This window comes from Typopeltis vanoorti, chromosome 4 (assembly GCF_054136105.1).
Source record: "Typopeltis vanoorti isolate ZY-2024b chromosome 4, IOZ_Tvanoo_1.0, whole genome shotgun sequence".
Classification (NCBI taxonomy): Eukaryota; Metazoa; Arthropoda; class Arachnida; order Uropygi; family Thelyphonidae; genus Typopeltis; species Typopeltis vanoorti.
Window position 1 is genome coordinate 42,279,752 of NC_143552.1, and position 13,157 is coordinate 42,292,908.

At 36.0% G+C, this 13,157-nt stretch overlaps 1 protein-coding gene across 2 annotated transcripts in view; it reads right to left on the reverse strand.

The window, feature by feature from the left end:
- Zip99C (Zinc transporter Zip99C) overlaps positions 1-13,157 on the reverse strand; it is a 252,260-nt gene that overhangs the window by 68,181 nt on the left and 170,922 nt on the right. For both annotated transcript variants that reach the window (XM_090391764.1, XM_090391763.1), the window contains exon 6: positions 7,891-8,004. In XM_090391764.1, the coding sequence (XP_090247890.1) occupies positions 7,891-8,004 (114 nt within the window). The remainder of the gene's footprint in view (positions 1-7,890; positions 8,005-13,157) is intronic.

Consider the following 13,157-nt stretch of genomic DNA (forward strand, 5'->3'; position numbering starts at 1 on the left):
GAAATGTAAATAACGTCCTGTATTGGTAGGTTTGCAGTAAACTGAGAGGTTGGTACCACCATTCGGAACCTTCTTAATTAAAGTGTCCAGAAATGATAATTGGTTATCTTCTTCAAGTTCTAGAGTGAATTTGATTGTGTGGTCTAGAGAGTTGATTTTGTTAAGAAAGTCGAACAGGTCCTTTTTTTGCGTGGTTCCAAACAATAAAGATATTGTCCACGTATCTCCACCATACTGTGGGTTTAGGGTCTGTTTGAGTTAAGATTTTACTTTCAAAATCCTCCATAAAGAGATCAGCACAAGATGGAGAGAGCGGCTACCCATTGCAAGGCCAGTCAATTGTTGATATATGGTTTTATTCCATAAGAAAAAGTTTGATGTTAAACAATGATGGAACAGAGAAGTAATGTCTTGTGGAAGCAAACCACCTAAAATGTTGATGACTTCCTCCACAGGGATGTTAGTGAATAGAGATGTACCACCCAGGTACATCTCTATTCACTATGAGATGTAACATCCAGGCTGGTGAGTAAATCCGTATTGGAGATAGAGATGTTGTTCAGTTTCTCAACGAAATGTTGCGAATTTTGTATATAAGTGTCCGAATTATGGATGTGAGGTTTGAGGAGGCCTGCCAGGTGTTTAGATAACAGATAAGTTGGCAAATTGATTCCATCCACATTTGGGCATAAATAACAACAAGTGATATCATCCACACTCTATGAATGTATTGTACGCGCTCTGTTCTTTGTTTAACATAATTGGAATCGGTTGATTATAGTTTGTAACAGTTTTTTACTTTTTAGTGCCATACATCAGTTATGTACCCTGAATATGCCAACAGACTTAGTTGGTGAAGCTAGTTGGTATAACTTAGTTGTTTATTATATGCACTTGATCAATATAATCCTAATAAAAGTTTTTCCAGAGCTTTTTGGTCAAGAAAATTAAACGTTTTTGTTTTGTTTTTTAACAAAGATAAGGATATCATTTTGCCTCTTTACAAGGCCTTGATAAGACCTCACTTGGACTATTTTGTGCAGGTCTGTTCTGGTTTCTGTTGTGATTCTGATACAGGGGATAGAGTGCAAAGGAGAGTGTTAAAAATGATACCAGGATTGTAGAATACTGATTGTGAAAACAGATTAAGAATTTGTAGACTTCAGAGATTAGCAAACAGAAGGAAGAGGAGTGATATGATTAAGACTTACAAATTTCTGAAAGGATCATACAGGATTTCAACTGATGAAATTTTTCATTTTATGGAGGGTAGCGAAAAAATAAAAGGGCATCCTTAGAAGTTGAGAATGAATACTGTCAAGAAGTGGGGGAGGGCTAGATTTCTCTCTCACAGAATGGTGTGTGATTGGGATTGCTGTTGGATGTTGTGTGTGCAAGCAGAATAAATAAAAGAACAAGTATGACAGATGGAGCATGTAGGATGTTGCCTCCCTTGGTGAGTCCCTGATTCCATGGAGGTCTCTCTTAATAATAATAATAATAATAATATAAAAGGACAACAAAAGTAAGCAGTGGCCTGTCACTTGAAGTTTATAGGCAGTACACTCATGTTGGAGGTTTAATGGAATATTTTCAGCACTGGGAAAGGATTAAAACTAATCTTAATGCTTCCAATATTTTGCTTCAGTCACTGAGACATCTTCAGGAATTACAAATAACTTTTGTAACAACACACTCAAATGCAATACAATTCTAAGTGAAACACATGGGTGAATCTCAAGTCCTATCTAGGTGGTGCGCCCTCTATGGCATTTGTAGGTGGCCTTGGATGTAACATGGGATCTCTGATAATTAATATTTTTCAAATTTTGGGAAGTTTTATGCAACTATATTTATTTAAATTCGGTTGATTTCTGAGTGCTGCCGCAGATTCTAAAGTTTCTTTTTTGAATTTATTATGGTGGAGCATGGTGGTTTTATCCAGGAGATCCTGTAGGTTGTATCCAAAACTTGGTCTGCAAGGCCAGATTGCTCGTAGTTGTGATTGCAGATGTATAATTTGTTTTCTTCTAAATGGATGGTTGCTGATCTGCCTGTCTGTCCGAAATAAGCCAGCTTGCAGGAACAGCGTACTCTATATACTCCAGGCACTGAGATAGGAGGGAGCAGATCTTTGGTGGAATGGATAAGGGTAGTAAGTTTACGGTGGGCATAAACATTGTGTGGAGGTTGTACTTTATTAAGGACCTAGCTATTTTTTCCGATGTGCTCACAGATGTGGGGTATGGTGATAGCATTTCTGAAGTTCTTCTGAAGAGATGGCCATGGAGGAGGAACTGATTATTTTTTTAATTCTGTAATCACTGTAGCCATTGGGAAGGACGGTGTTGTTGTGTATGTGGTTGAGTTCGGTTGAAAAGGGGTTCCACTGAAACAAAGCTTGTGGGCTCTATTGGTTAGAGTTTTAATAATGCCATATTATTGAGAGGGGTGGTGGTGGGAGAGTTTGCGAATGTATTTGTCTGTGTGAGAAGGTTTTCTATATACAGAGAAGGAAAGGTTACCATTAGGAAGGCATGTTAAGTAATGGTTATTTGTAATCCCTGAAGATGTCTCAGTGATAGATGAAATATTGGAAGCATTAAAATTAGTTTTAATCCTTTCCCAGTGCTGAAAATATTCCATTAAACCTCCAACATGATGTCCTCACAGCACTTAAGCCTCAACACATGGAAGTCCACTCATGCAGGGTGGTATATGTTTTTCAATGTCTACTATAAGGAGGCCACTACCTTGCTTTTTCATGTCACTTCAGATTGTTCATGAAGTGACATGAAATTTGTTTACTGAACTCTTAACCTTGCCATGGCACTAAAATGTACTACAGTTTCTAACCTTTTGCGAATAGAATTTACATGTAAAATCATGTAAAAGCAAACAGATCAACAAAAAATAACAAGAACTTCTATAGAATTTCTATTCTGATCCCTGCCCACACACGGTACTGCTATGTTATAGTTTCTGCAACTTCCTGTATATAGGATTGAATACACACACACACACACACACACACACACACAAAGAAGAAACAAGTTTTTGACAAATGTTATCCATCTCCTCCAGCTAGTTTCCGCATAAGTTGAGTGTAAATTTTCAATGTCACTTAAGGGAAAAGTTTAGTTATTTGTACAGAATAATTTCTTATGGTCATCATACAGTACTAATTAAAAATATTTGATTACTATTGTGGGAATTTCTTGCTTTATATACTTATTAAAAAGTGCAACCTTAAAATTCATTAACAAAAAACTAAAATCTGTGACTTTTGATTATGTACGGGGGGGGGGGGGAATAAATAATTTTCTCTCTTTGGAGGCATCTGTACTAAAACCAATAAACGGAATGAGACCAAATTTTATATTGAGACTTCTGAAGGCATGGGGAGATGATTTCTGCAAAAAAAAGATTTAGTACCAAAAGTCGCCGATAGGGGAAATTTTGATGCTGGTGGAGCCAAAAACAAGTCGACGGTGTAAGCGACAGCCGCATCACTCATTCCAGCTGGATATGTGGCGCGTTACAATGATAATAAGAATAATTATTATTAAACTAAAACAACAACTTGCGAGAGAGACAGAAATTAATGTAGTGATTGAACTCACAGGAAATAATGCTTTATCATCAGAATGAGGGTCCCCTGAACCACATATACGATTTTCAATGTGCTGACCTTTCTTGCATACAACAAATTGCATACGGTGTGCAACATGCTCTACAGCTGAGCATAAGGATCAGATTGGATGTTCATACAGTCCGTTTTATGTTCTCTTTCAAGACATGCAAGTTGGGAACACCACCAACATATACAACGGATTTCAAATATTCCCCACAGACAAAAGTCACATGGAGTGATGTCCGGGGATCGAGGCGGCCATGCCATGGGAAAGAACTGACTGATAACCCTCTCATTACTGAAATGCTGGTGTAAAAGGCCTGTACTGAACGTTCAATGTGTGGCCGTGCTCTGTCCTGCATAAAAATTATGGAGTCCAAACACTGTATTTGCTGCAATGCAGGAATGACAAAATTTTCCAGCATTCGTCGATAAATCCCTCCAGTAATGGAGCAAGTTACAGGACCTGTAAGGGTAATATGCTCAAAAAAGTATGGCCCTATTATGAAATCAGCTGTGAAGCCACACCACATGATTACTTTTGGAGAATGTAGTGTTACTTGCTGGACCGCTTGGGGATGTTCAGATGCCCAAATTCTGCAGTTGTGAGTGTTGACAGATCCATTCAGATAAAAATGAGCCTCATCACCCCACAATATTCTCCAAGGCCAATCATTGTCAACCTACATTCGGGCAAGAAACGTTAGCGCGAAGGTCATGCACTTATCATAATCTGCGGTAGTTAGTGCTTGCACACGACTGAACTGATAGGGATAGAAGTGAAGCATTATCCATAAGATTTTCCAGACTGTACCATAAGTCATATCAAGTTTGCGAGCTATGGCACCAGCGCTTGGACCAATACTGGTCCCTGTGTTGTCGAACACCACATTAGTAACGTCTGTTACTGTCTCTTCTTGTACTGCTTTCTGTCCTCTGCCAGGTCTAACTCCTAGTGATCCAGTTTCTTCAAACTTCTTAATCATGGCTCTCAGTGCTACAGCTGACATAGGACCTGTACGCAGGTTATGAAGCCTTCTAAATTCCCGAAGGGCTGCTATGGCATTGCACTGTTTAAGGTAAAACAACTTAACAAGTAAAGCACACTGAGGCAAGGTAGGATGCATATTGAGCACAATTCGTCATCATTCGAATAACTGCCTGAATGTTCCCAATCCCTTTTTAAGTGGAATCGGTGGCACTGCTGTCATGTACGCACAGTAAAATTTGCATAATCCTTTTACCAGCGTTTATTGCAAATATCTGACTGCTTTTGGCTCTGCCAGCATCAAAATTTCTCCTATCGGCGACTTTTGATACTAAATCTTTTTTTCGTGGAATTCATCTCCCCGTGCCTTCGAAAGTCTCAATATAAAATGTGGTCTGATTCCGTGTATTAGTTTTAGCTATAGATACCTCCAAAGAGGGAAAGTTAATTTATGGCCACTCTGTATTATAAAACTTCTAAAATGCTTATACAATGCATTTAAGCGCATGGATAAAATAAAACAATTAGAATATTTCAGTGAATTACATGTATGGTGTTTTAAGCAGTCTGAGAGAGACAGTGATTCCTAAGTAGTAGTTAGAGAAGTCCCTCCCCCCCATCCTGCCTATGCATGTGCTACAGATACAATATATGACATGGGTCAGGCCATTTGAAAACAGATTCCCAAATGGTGCAATGTTTTTGTGGTCTTAGTTGTTATTGTTGAATTTATATAAATAAATTCTTAACTTTTATGATGGGAGGACTGTTTCTAGAAGGATTAATTCTCCTCAAAATGTAACAAGACTTCCATTAATATCCTCCCTATCAAATTAAACAGTAAGACATCTCAGGTGTTTAATGGAATGAAAACAGAGAAACAAGACTGCTCTAATTATATACCTTTAGATTATGATCCTACCAATTATTGCATTAAAGGAATAAAATGATTGCCATTTTTTTTCCTCCTTGAGCTCCAGCAATTACTGAAAAACTTAAGCCTTTAGCTCCCCCTTCCTCTCCCCTAGCACTGATTGCCAATTGCACAAAATTCACAAACCTAATTAATCCTCTCCAATCCATAGCAGATAGTTCTTGCTTACAGATTAACCAATTAGCAAAATCACTTACTCCTCTCAATGACCATATCATTTCTTATATTAAAAATTCTGCTCATTTTATGTCTTTAATAAAAATTTAATTGTAAATAATTTTGATATTATGATCAGTTTTTACAGTACTTCTCTCTCTCTCTCTCTCTCTTCATTACAGTTCCTTGAATGATACCTAATCTCCACCACCACAATGTTCAGATATCAACTCTTTTGCCATCATTGCAGATTACTTCTCTCGGAAGAACAAAATATACGAATAGGGGAAACTGGTAAAGGTTCTCACTTCCCCTGGGCGAATTTTACAGGGAGAGTAAGTAGACACAGTTGCATTTAAGCCTTATTGACAATGTGTTATTAATTCAGCGTCATAGTCTGGAAAGATTCCTCTCCCTCAGCAGTCCATGCCTAAGAATCCATTTCACTATGGGAGAAAAAAATAAAAAAATAAAATAAAATGCCTTGCCTTTCTAGACTCTTCAGCAACATCTTTCAAATGGCAACCTTTCTTTTACATTATATAGAAAATCTACTCACAATGGCAATATTCACAAATTTTCCCCTCATCCTTTCTCCCAGAAACTCTATTCTGGTTCTTCATCTTGTGAAATGCAAAGCAACCAGAACACATGTGATTTACAAACATAATTACATTGGACTCAGTCTTAGTCACTCTGGCTATAATTTTGTCTTTCCACTAATATGATATGAATAAAACTTTTACTTAATAGAATCAGTAATCTCTGTTCAATGAGGAATCCTCTCAAATGAACTTAACTGCATTCAATTTTGATAAGATCAAATGGTTACAATTACTGCAGAGAAGACAAAATACTTAATCCTTCCCTAATCCTCTACCCTCTCACTATTCCCTATATCTGGGTCATGTAAAAAAAAAAAAAAAAAAAGCTAGAACTTACAATATCTGCACTGCTCTCAAACTGCACACTGGCTGCCATTATCTGCTCCCCTAAAGACCAGATCCTTCTCTTACTTCCTGGCATCTGTAAAGTTCCATGTTCCTGGAAGTTAGCCTATTATGGGTGAACTGTAAGACAGATCAACATCCATTTGAAATATAAAATTGCATCTGATAACAGTCAGCTGGGTCTAGTAGATACCAGTCACTGAATCAAATGGGAAAAAAAAATACTGTGTTTTATCACAGACTTTCTTTTAGAATCTACAGCTATCCTTAAAAACTGACCTGAATTAAGTAAATATGACTATGTGAAACTCCTCAAGCATCCAATGCTACAACCAAGGTTTCCAACTAATGTCATACTGGGTATTTCTTCCTAGTTAGGACTCAGACTTTTAAGTCCACTTTTCTTTGTGTCATTTGTGTGTATGTTAAAATTTATACTGCATTCCTGAAGATTCTAGAGGTGAAATGGTAGAAGCATTGAATAATTGTTTAATTCATTCCTTGCTGTTCACATTCTTTTAAATGTCTGACATCAGTTCTAATGAAATGAGTAAGATATCTTGTTCACAAGCTAAATAATTTTTAAAACAGAACTGAAAAATTTATAGAAATAATATAGGCAATTCTCACAATAGAAAACACTGCTATAACCAACTACTGAAAATTCACTACCAAAGCCCAACATATGCTAAAAGAAGTCCCACTATAATAAACTATTCTTGTGGTCCCTACAATTCTGCTATAGTGAGAGCCAGTAATACAGGGGTAAATATATTCTGATTGGTCGGAGATCATTTACTACTTTCCAAACTAAAGACAAGGTTTATTCTTCCACCAATTTTCTTTCATTGTGACCTTTCTTTTTGTCATCCTTCCCAATGAGAAAATCTTACACACTGTCTAGATGGCAAATATCACTGTCTAGATGGCAAATATCATCAAAACAGTTGTTAGGGTAGTCAAGAAAGGCAATAAAATAAATCCAAGCGATGCTGTTCTTTAGAATCAGAATATAATAACAAGCAATGCATTTGTAGAAGCTAATTCCAGATTGTGTGAGAAAATCAGTCGTGTAAATTTATGTATACTTATACTTTAAGTTTGACACGGATAAAAAATTCTCATCCAGAAATTATTACAAATTTTGTAATGATTAACATTTATGATTTGATAAAATATATTTTAACTAAATATGATCTATTAAAAAATATTAATTAAAAGAATTCACCTGAGCTTTAGCAGCATCCCAGGGATGAAATCCAGATTTCAATAAAATAGCAAAATCACCAATTTCATGGGGGATTTCATGAATAAGGATAGCAAATGTAGTCACCAGTCCCATCTGACAAAAGAAGTTATTCACGAATTATATCCAGAATGCATTCATGCAAAAATTGTCATTATAATATGTTACATACACACAAAATATCATTATTACGAATGCTCCATCAAGAGGGGGGGGGCCCAGTTAGTGCTCATACTTAGACCCAGAGGTGATACTAAGTATCACCTCTGAGTCTGGCTCTCTCTCATCAGTGGGAGCCAGAGGTGATACTAAGGTTGAAGTAATGATGAAATCATATTTCTATATACAAGTAGCCAAAAGGTGTCACACCTTATTATTCAAATACTCTGGATTAGAGATAGTTGTTGGAAGTTTTTCCACTTGGTTATACTATAAATTAAGATACCAAGAAATTATATACTTGGTTTAATCCTTTATCCAAGTGTAAGCAAACAAAGTTTGCACCTGAAATATAATCAGGACTGGGGCAACTCATATATAGAAGCTAATGTATGACTTCAGGGACTAATTCAAGTGATGTGAAGTCATTAGCTTCTATATACGAGTTGCCATAGTTCTGATTATATTTCAGGTGCAAATTTTGTTTGCTTACACTTGGATAAAGGATTAAACCAAGTATCTAATTTCTTGATATCTTAATTTATCAAAGTCTGTGGTATCATTTGATTTTGCAGCCATTTTAGCGACTTCATCTGCAGTTTCATTTCCCTTTAATCCCACATGGGATGGAATCTATTGGAAAATTATTTCAGAATCCTTATGCAGTTTGTTTTCCATGATTTTATGCATTGTCGATTTTTTATTTATTCTGTTTGTTGGCTGTCACTTTTTAAAAATTTCACTTGTTCTATGATGTGCAAGGTTGGCTCGTTTTTCTATAAATTTAGAAAAAGATTTTCTTGCCACCTAATTTTTAAAGGAACAAGGTTGGATTTGATTTCTGCTATTTTTCCAGGAGTTGTATTTCATAGTCCACATATGATTCTAGCTGCATTTTTCTGAATTTTTATAAGCTTGTCTAAACTGGTTTGTGATGTGTGCATCACAAATGGGTGAAGCATATTCCATTATGTGTCAGATAATATAGGTGTATGTGACTTTTAAGGTTTTAGCATTGGCTCCCCCACTCTCTACCAGAGATACTTTTCATGATATTTAGTCTTCTTTTTTCTCTGGCTGCAACATTGTTGATATGTTTATTGAAGATTAGTGATGGATCCAGAGAAACTCCAAGGTATTTTATAGGCATTAGTGAGACTTGGCTAACAGCAGATGATGTAGCAACAGGGATAGAATATGAAGGGTTTAGTATTTTCAGAGAAGGGAGGATTAGGGGAGGGATACTGCTGATGAAAGCAGATGAACAGGAGATAATCAGGAGGGTGGCTGTTCATTTGAAGCAGTATGGTGTGATATACAGCTAGTTGTTGCTATAGGCCAGGGAGTTCCACAGATCATCTGGAAGACATGCATCACCAAATTAGTGCAATGAGTACAGGGCAAGTGATTTTTATGGGGAACTTCAACTATGGAGATATAGACTAGAAGGAAGAAAGATCACATGGCAGGAAGGAAATGGAATTTATACACCTACTGAGAGATAAATACTTAAGGCAGCATGTGATGGAGGGGACTAAGGGTGTGAGAGATTGGACATGGTCATAGGATCAAAGAGCTATCCATAACCAAGGTGACCACATTACCTTCAATTGGTGAAAGTGGAGAGAAGGTCTTCACTTGGGAAACTGTAAAACATGAGGAATATCCGTCAAGAAGGAGTATATGTGGAACTACATGGCAGGTGATTAGGACAAGCTTGGGAAGAAGCTTAAATCTGTGCCATGGTATAAAACACTGCAGGGGTAAAGATGTTAGTAATGCATGGGATATAGTTAAGGGTCATCTAGAGGAAGTAATATTAAATTGTATACCTAAGGTAAGGAGAGCAGGAGTTAGATGGATGAGTAATATCATTAAGCATGAGCTGCAGAAGAAAATGCTGCAGAGGGTATATAAAGAGAAAAGTGACCAGCATAGCAAAAGAAGGCAAAATTAGATTATGAGACGAATCTAGCCAAGCAGGCTAAAGGAAATCCCAAAGAGTTCTTTTGTTATGTGGCAAGTAAGAGGAAGAATGACTATGGAAGATTAACCTTAATGAGTGATAATTGTCACAAAGTGATAGAAGCAGAAAAAACAGTTGAGTCAAAATGGTTACTGAGCGATGTTAGTAGGATATTGCAGAATCTCAAGTAAATACAGCTGCAGGATTAAATGGGATATCAGCTTGGGTTTTGCAAGAATGTGCAAAGGAACTGGCAATGCTCTAACTAGACTCTTTAAGTCTCAGCTCTGGTAGAGTTCAAAGGGAGTGGAAAGAGAGCAAAATAATTCCCTCATAAGGGAGGTTCTAAGACTGCAGTAGCAAATTATAGACTAATAAGTATCTCAGGCATGGTGATAAAAGTATTGAAAAAATTGATAAAAAAAGAGAATTCAAGAATGTGCAGATAAAAATATGATACCGTATGAGGGGCAACATGACTTTGTGAAGGGTTGGTCACACTTTAGTAATTTACTATCTTTTTTTACGATAGAGTAACAGCAGAGTTGTATAAAGGAAATGGTTATATGATGATTCTGCTGGATTTTGCAAAGGCATTTGACAGAATACCACATAGAACTCTGTTATGTAAATTAGAACAAATGAGGATGGGTATGGTTAAGATGGGGATGGTTAAGTGGATAAGATGGTAGCTTCTGAACAGATATCAAAAAGTGGTATATGGAGGAGCAAAATCAAAGCAAAAAAGATGACTAGTTGTGTGCTGCAAGGTTCAGTGCCAGGACCATTGCTTTAATTTGTACATAAATGATATAGGAAATAATCTGAAAGGAAATATTCAGTTGTTTGCTGATGATGGAAATTAGATAGCTTAATAGTTAATCAAAGCAATGTGGGGATGATTTAAATCCTTGCATGACAATTTAAATTTGCTGTTAGTATGGGCAAAGGATAATTGGTATCGGTTTAATGTGGAGAAATGTACAGCAGCGAACAAATTAATCCAAACACTCACATTTTAAAGAAAAATTTAATTTCACAAGAAAATAAGTACAAAAATTAAACTCCAACTTTACCTAATAATTTATGCATTCACCTCTGTTCCTGATAAGTTCATTAATTCGCTTAGGTATGTTGAACACATTTTTCTTATTTTTTATTTTTTTATAATGGATTGTATTAAGTTATCCTTTGCATCACAAATTAATTTTCCAAGTCTCTTTTACACTATGGGCCACAAATTTTCTATTGGCTTAATGTTAGAAGAGTTGCCTGGTCACTGAGGCAATTGGATGTTGTGATTTTTGAGGAACTCTCACTTTTTTTGACGTGTGGCATGGAGCGAGATCCTATTGGAAGATGAGTTCTTTGTCTTTCTGGATCTGTGGGACCATGCATTTCTCAAATATTTTTATGTATTGGTTAACTTTTCATCATACCGTCAACAGGCACAAGTGATCTTGGACTGTCATGTGCAAAACAACCCCAGAACATCTTTTTAGCTGAGAGTTTAGAAACTTGTTGAAGGTGGGAGGAAGAAGTCTTCTCAGCTGCTGATTTGCCAACACAGTGCTTGCTCTCTTTGAACAAAAAAAAAGGTTCTCATCTGAGAACATGACCTCCTTCCAACAGTCCAATCTTTGTACACCTTTGTCCACTGAAGCCTCTTTTTCTGCATAGTCTTCATCAACAGTTGTTTCTTTTTTGGTCTGTGGGCAATCCTCCCTGCTTCCAACAATCTTCAATGGACTGTCATATCAGAAACATCTTGGATTAATTTTTCTTTTCCTAACTAGTAAAGGATCTTAAGTAAGTGTAGTTTTCCTTTTACAACCAATTTCCTTTTCTTTCAGGAGAAAAAGTACCTGTCACCCTAAACTCTTTAAAATTGCATTAACAGTATCTAAACCAACACCAGACTCATTGGCAATTTGTCTGAGTCATGGATATGTGCTCAGAAAGAGTACATATTTTTGAACTTTCTTGGAGATGTATCCATTTTATAGGTACACAAAATGAATAAAACACTACAAATGTCAATTGTTTACACTATTAAAAATGCACAACACTATTAATAAACATAGTAGGGACAGTTCAAACATGCAGTACTCAACCAAAATAGTGAACTAAATCCAAAACCGTAAATAGTAAACCAAAACTAAAACCTTCGACAAAAATTCAATTGTTTGAATTGATTTGTTTGTGTTGGATTCTAATTATATAGAGATTGGAGTAATTATTATTTGTTTCAGAATCCAACATGATCTTCCATCACAAAGGCTAGACTTGTAAATATTATTTAATGTAAACAACTTATTTTACAATTTAATATTCATATAACTACCTTAATTTTGTCTAATATTTAATTATTTAATCAAGATATGTATTAATAATGAAAAAACTGTATTAAATATTATTAAGCTACTTTAATTATTACTATGTTAATATTATAAAAATTTGTATTTGATATTTTAACTGCGCATTAATTGAAATGTAAATATTTTCTATTTATTCCTATTTGTAGAAATTTAACATTATGTAATAGCTCAATTTTATTATGTTTTGTTTCGTTGTCATGGAAACGTATGTTAGATAGCTTCCACGTTTTGGAACACCACGTGAGGAGAAGGTTTATTGAAAAGAGTTTTAGATCACGAGAACAATTTAGGTGGGAACAACGGATATAAAAAGGAAAGAACGCTGAAAATTAAGGGGAGATTAGATTATTAAGAGAGAGAGAGAAAGGAGAGGATTGGCATTAGGTTGGAATCGGAGCATTCAGCATCGGGAATCATAGTGCGATAATAGCGAGTCGGCAAGTCACTCAAGCAGCTAATAAAGTCTACTAGTCGAGAAGCAGTTAGCTAACAAGTTGTAGAATAACAATTATAGCTACGGAAGACAGCTGAGTGACTACTAAATAGACTAGCGATATTTGAGTTGAGATTTAATTTCAGGGCCGACCTGTCAAGGACACACAGAATCTTGAAATAAAGCACGGAGTTACTAGAATAGTAGAGGCTGTAAAATTGAAGTTTACCATTAGCTGTGCTTAGAAGTATATTGCCTAAAGAATTAAATTAATGTAGGAAGGATGAACAGCTGTACATATAAAACTTCAAGT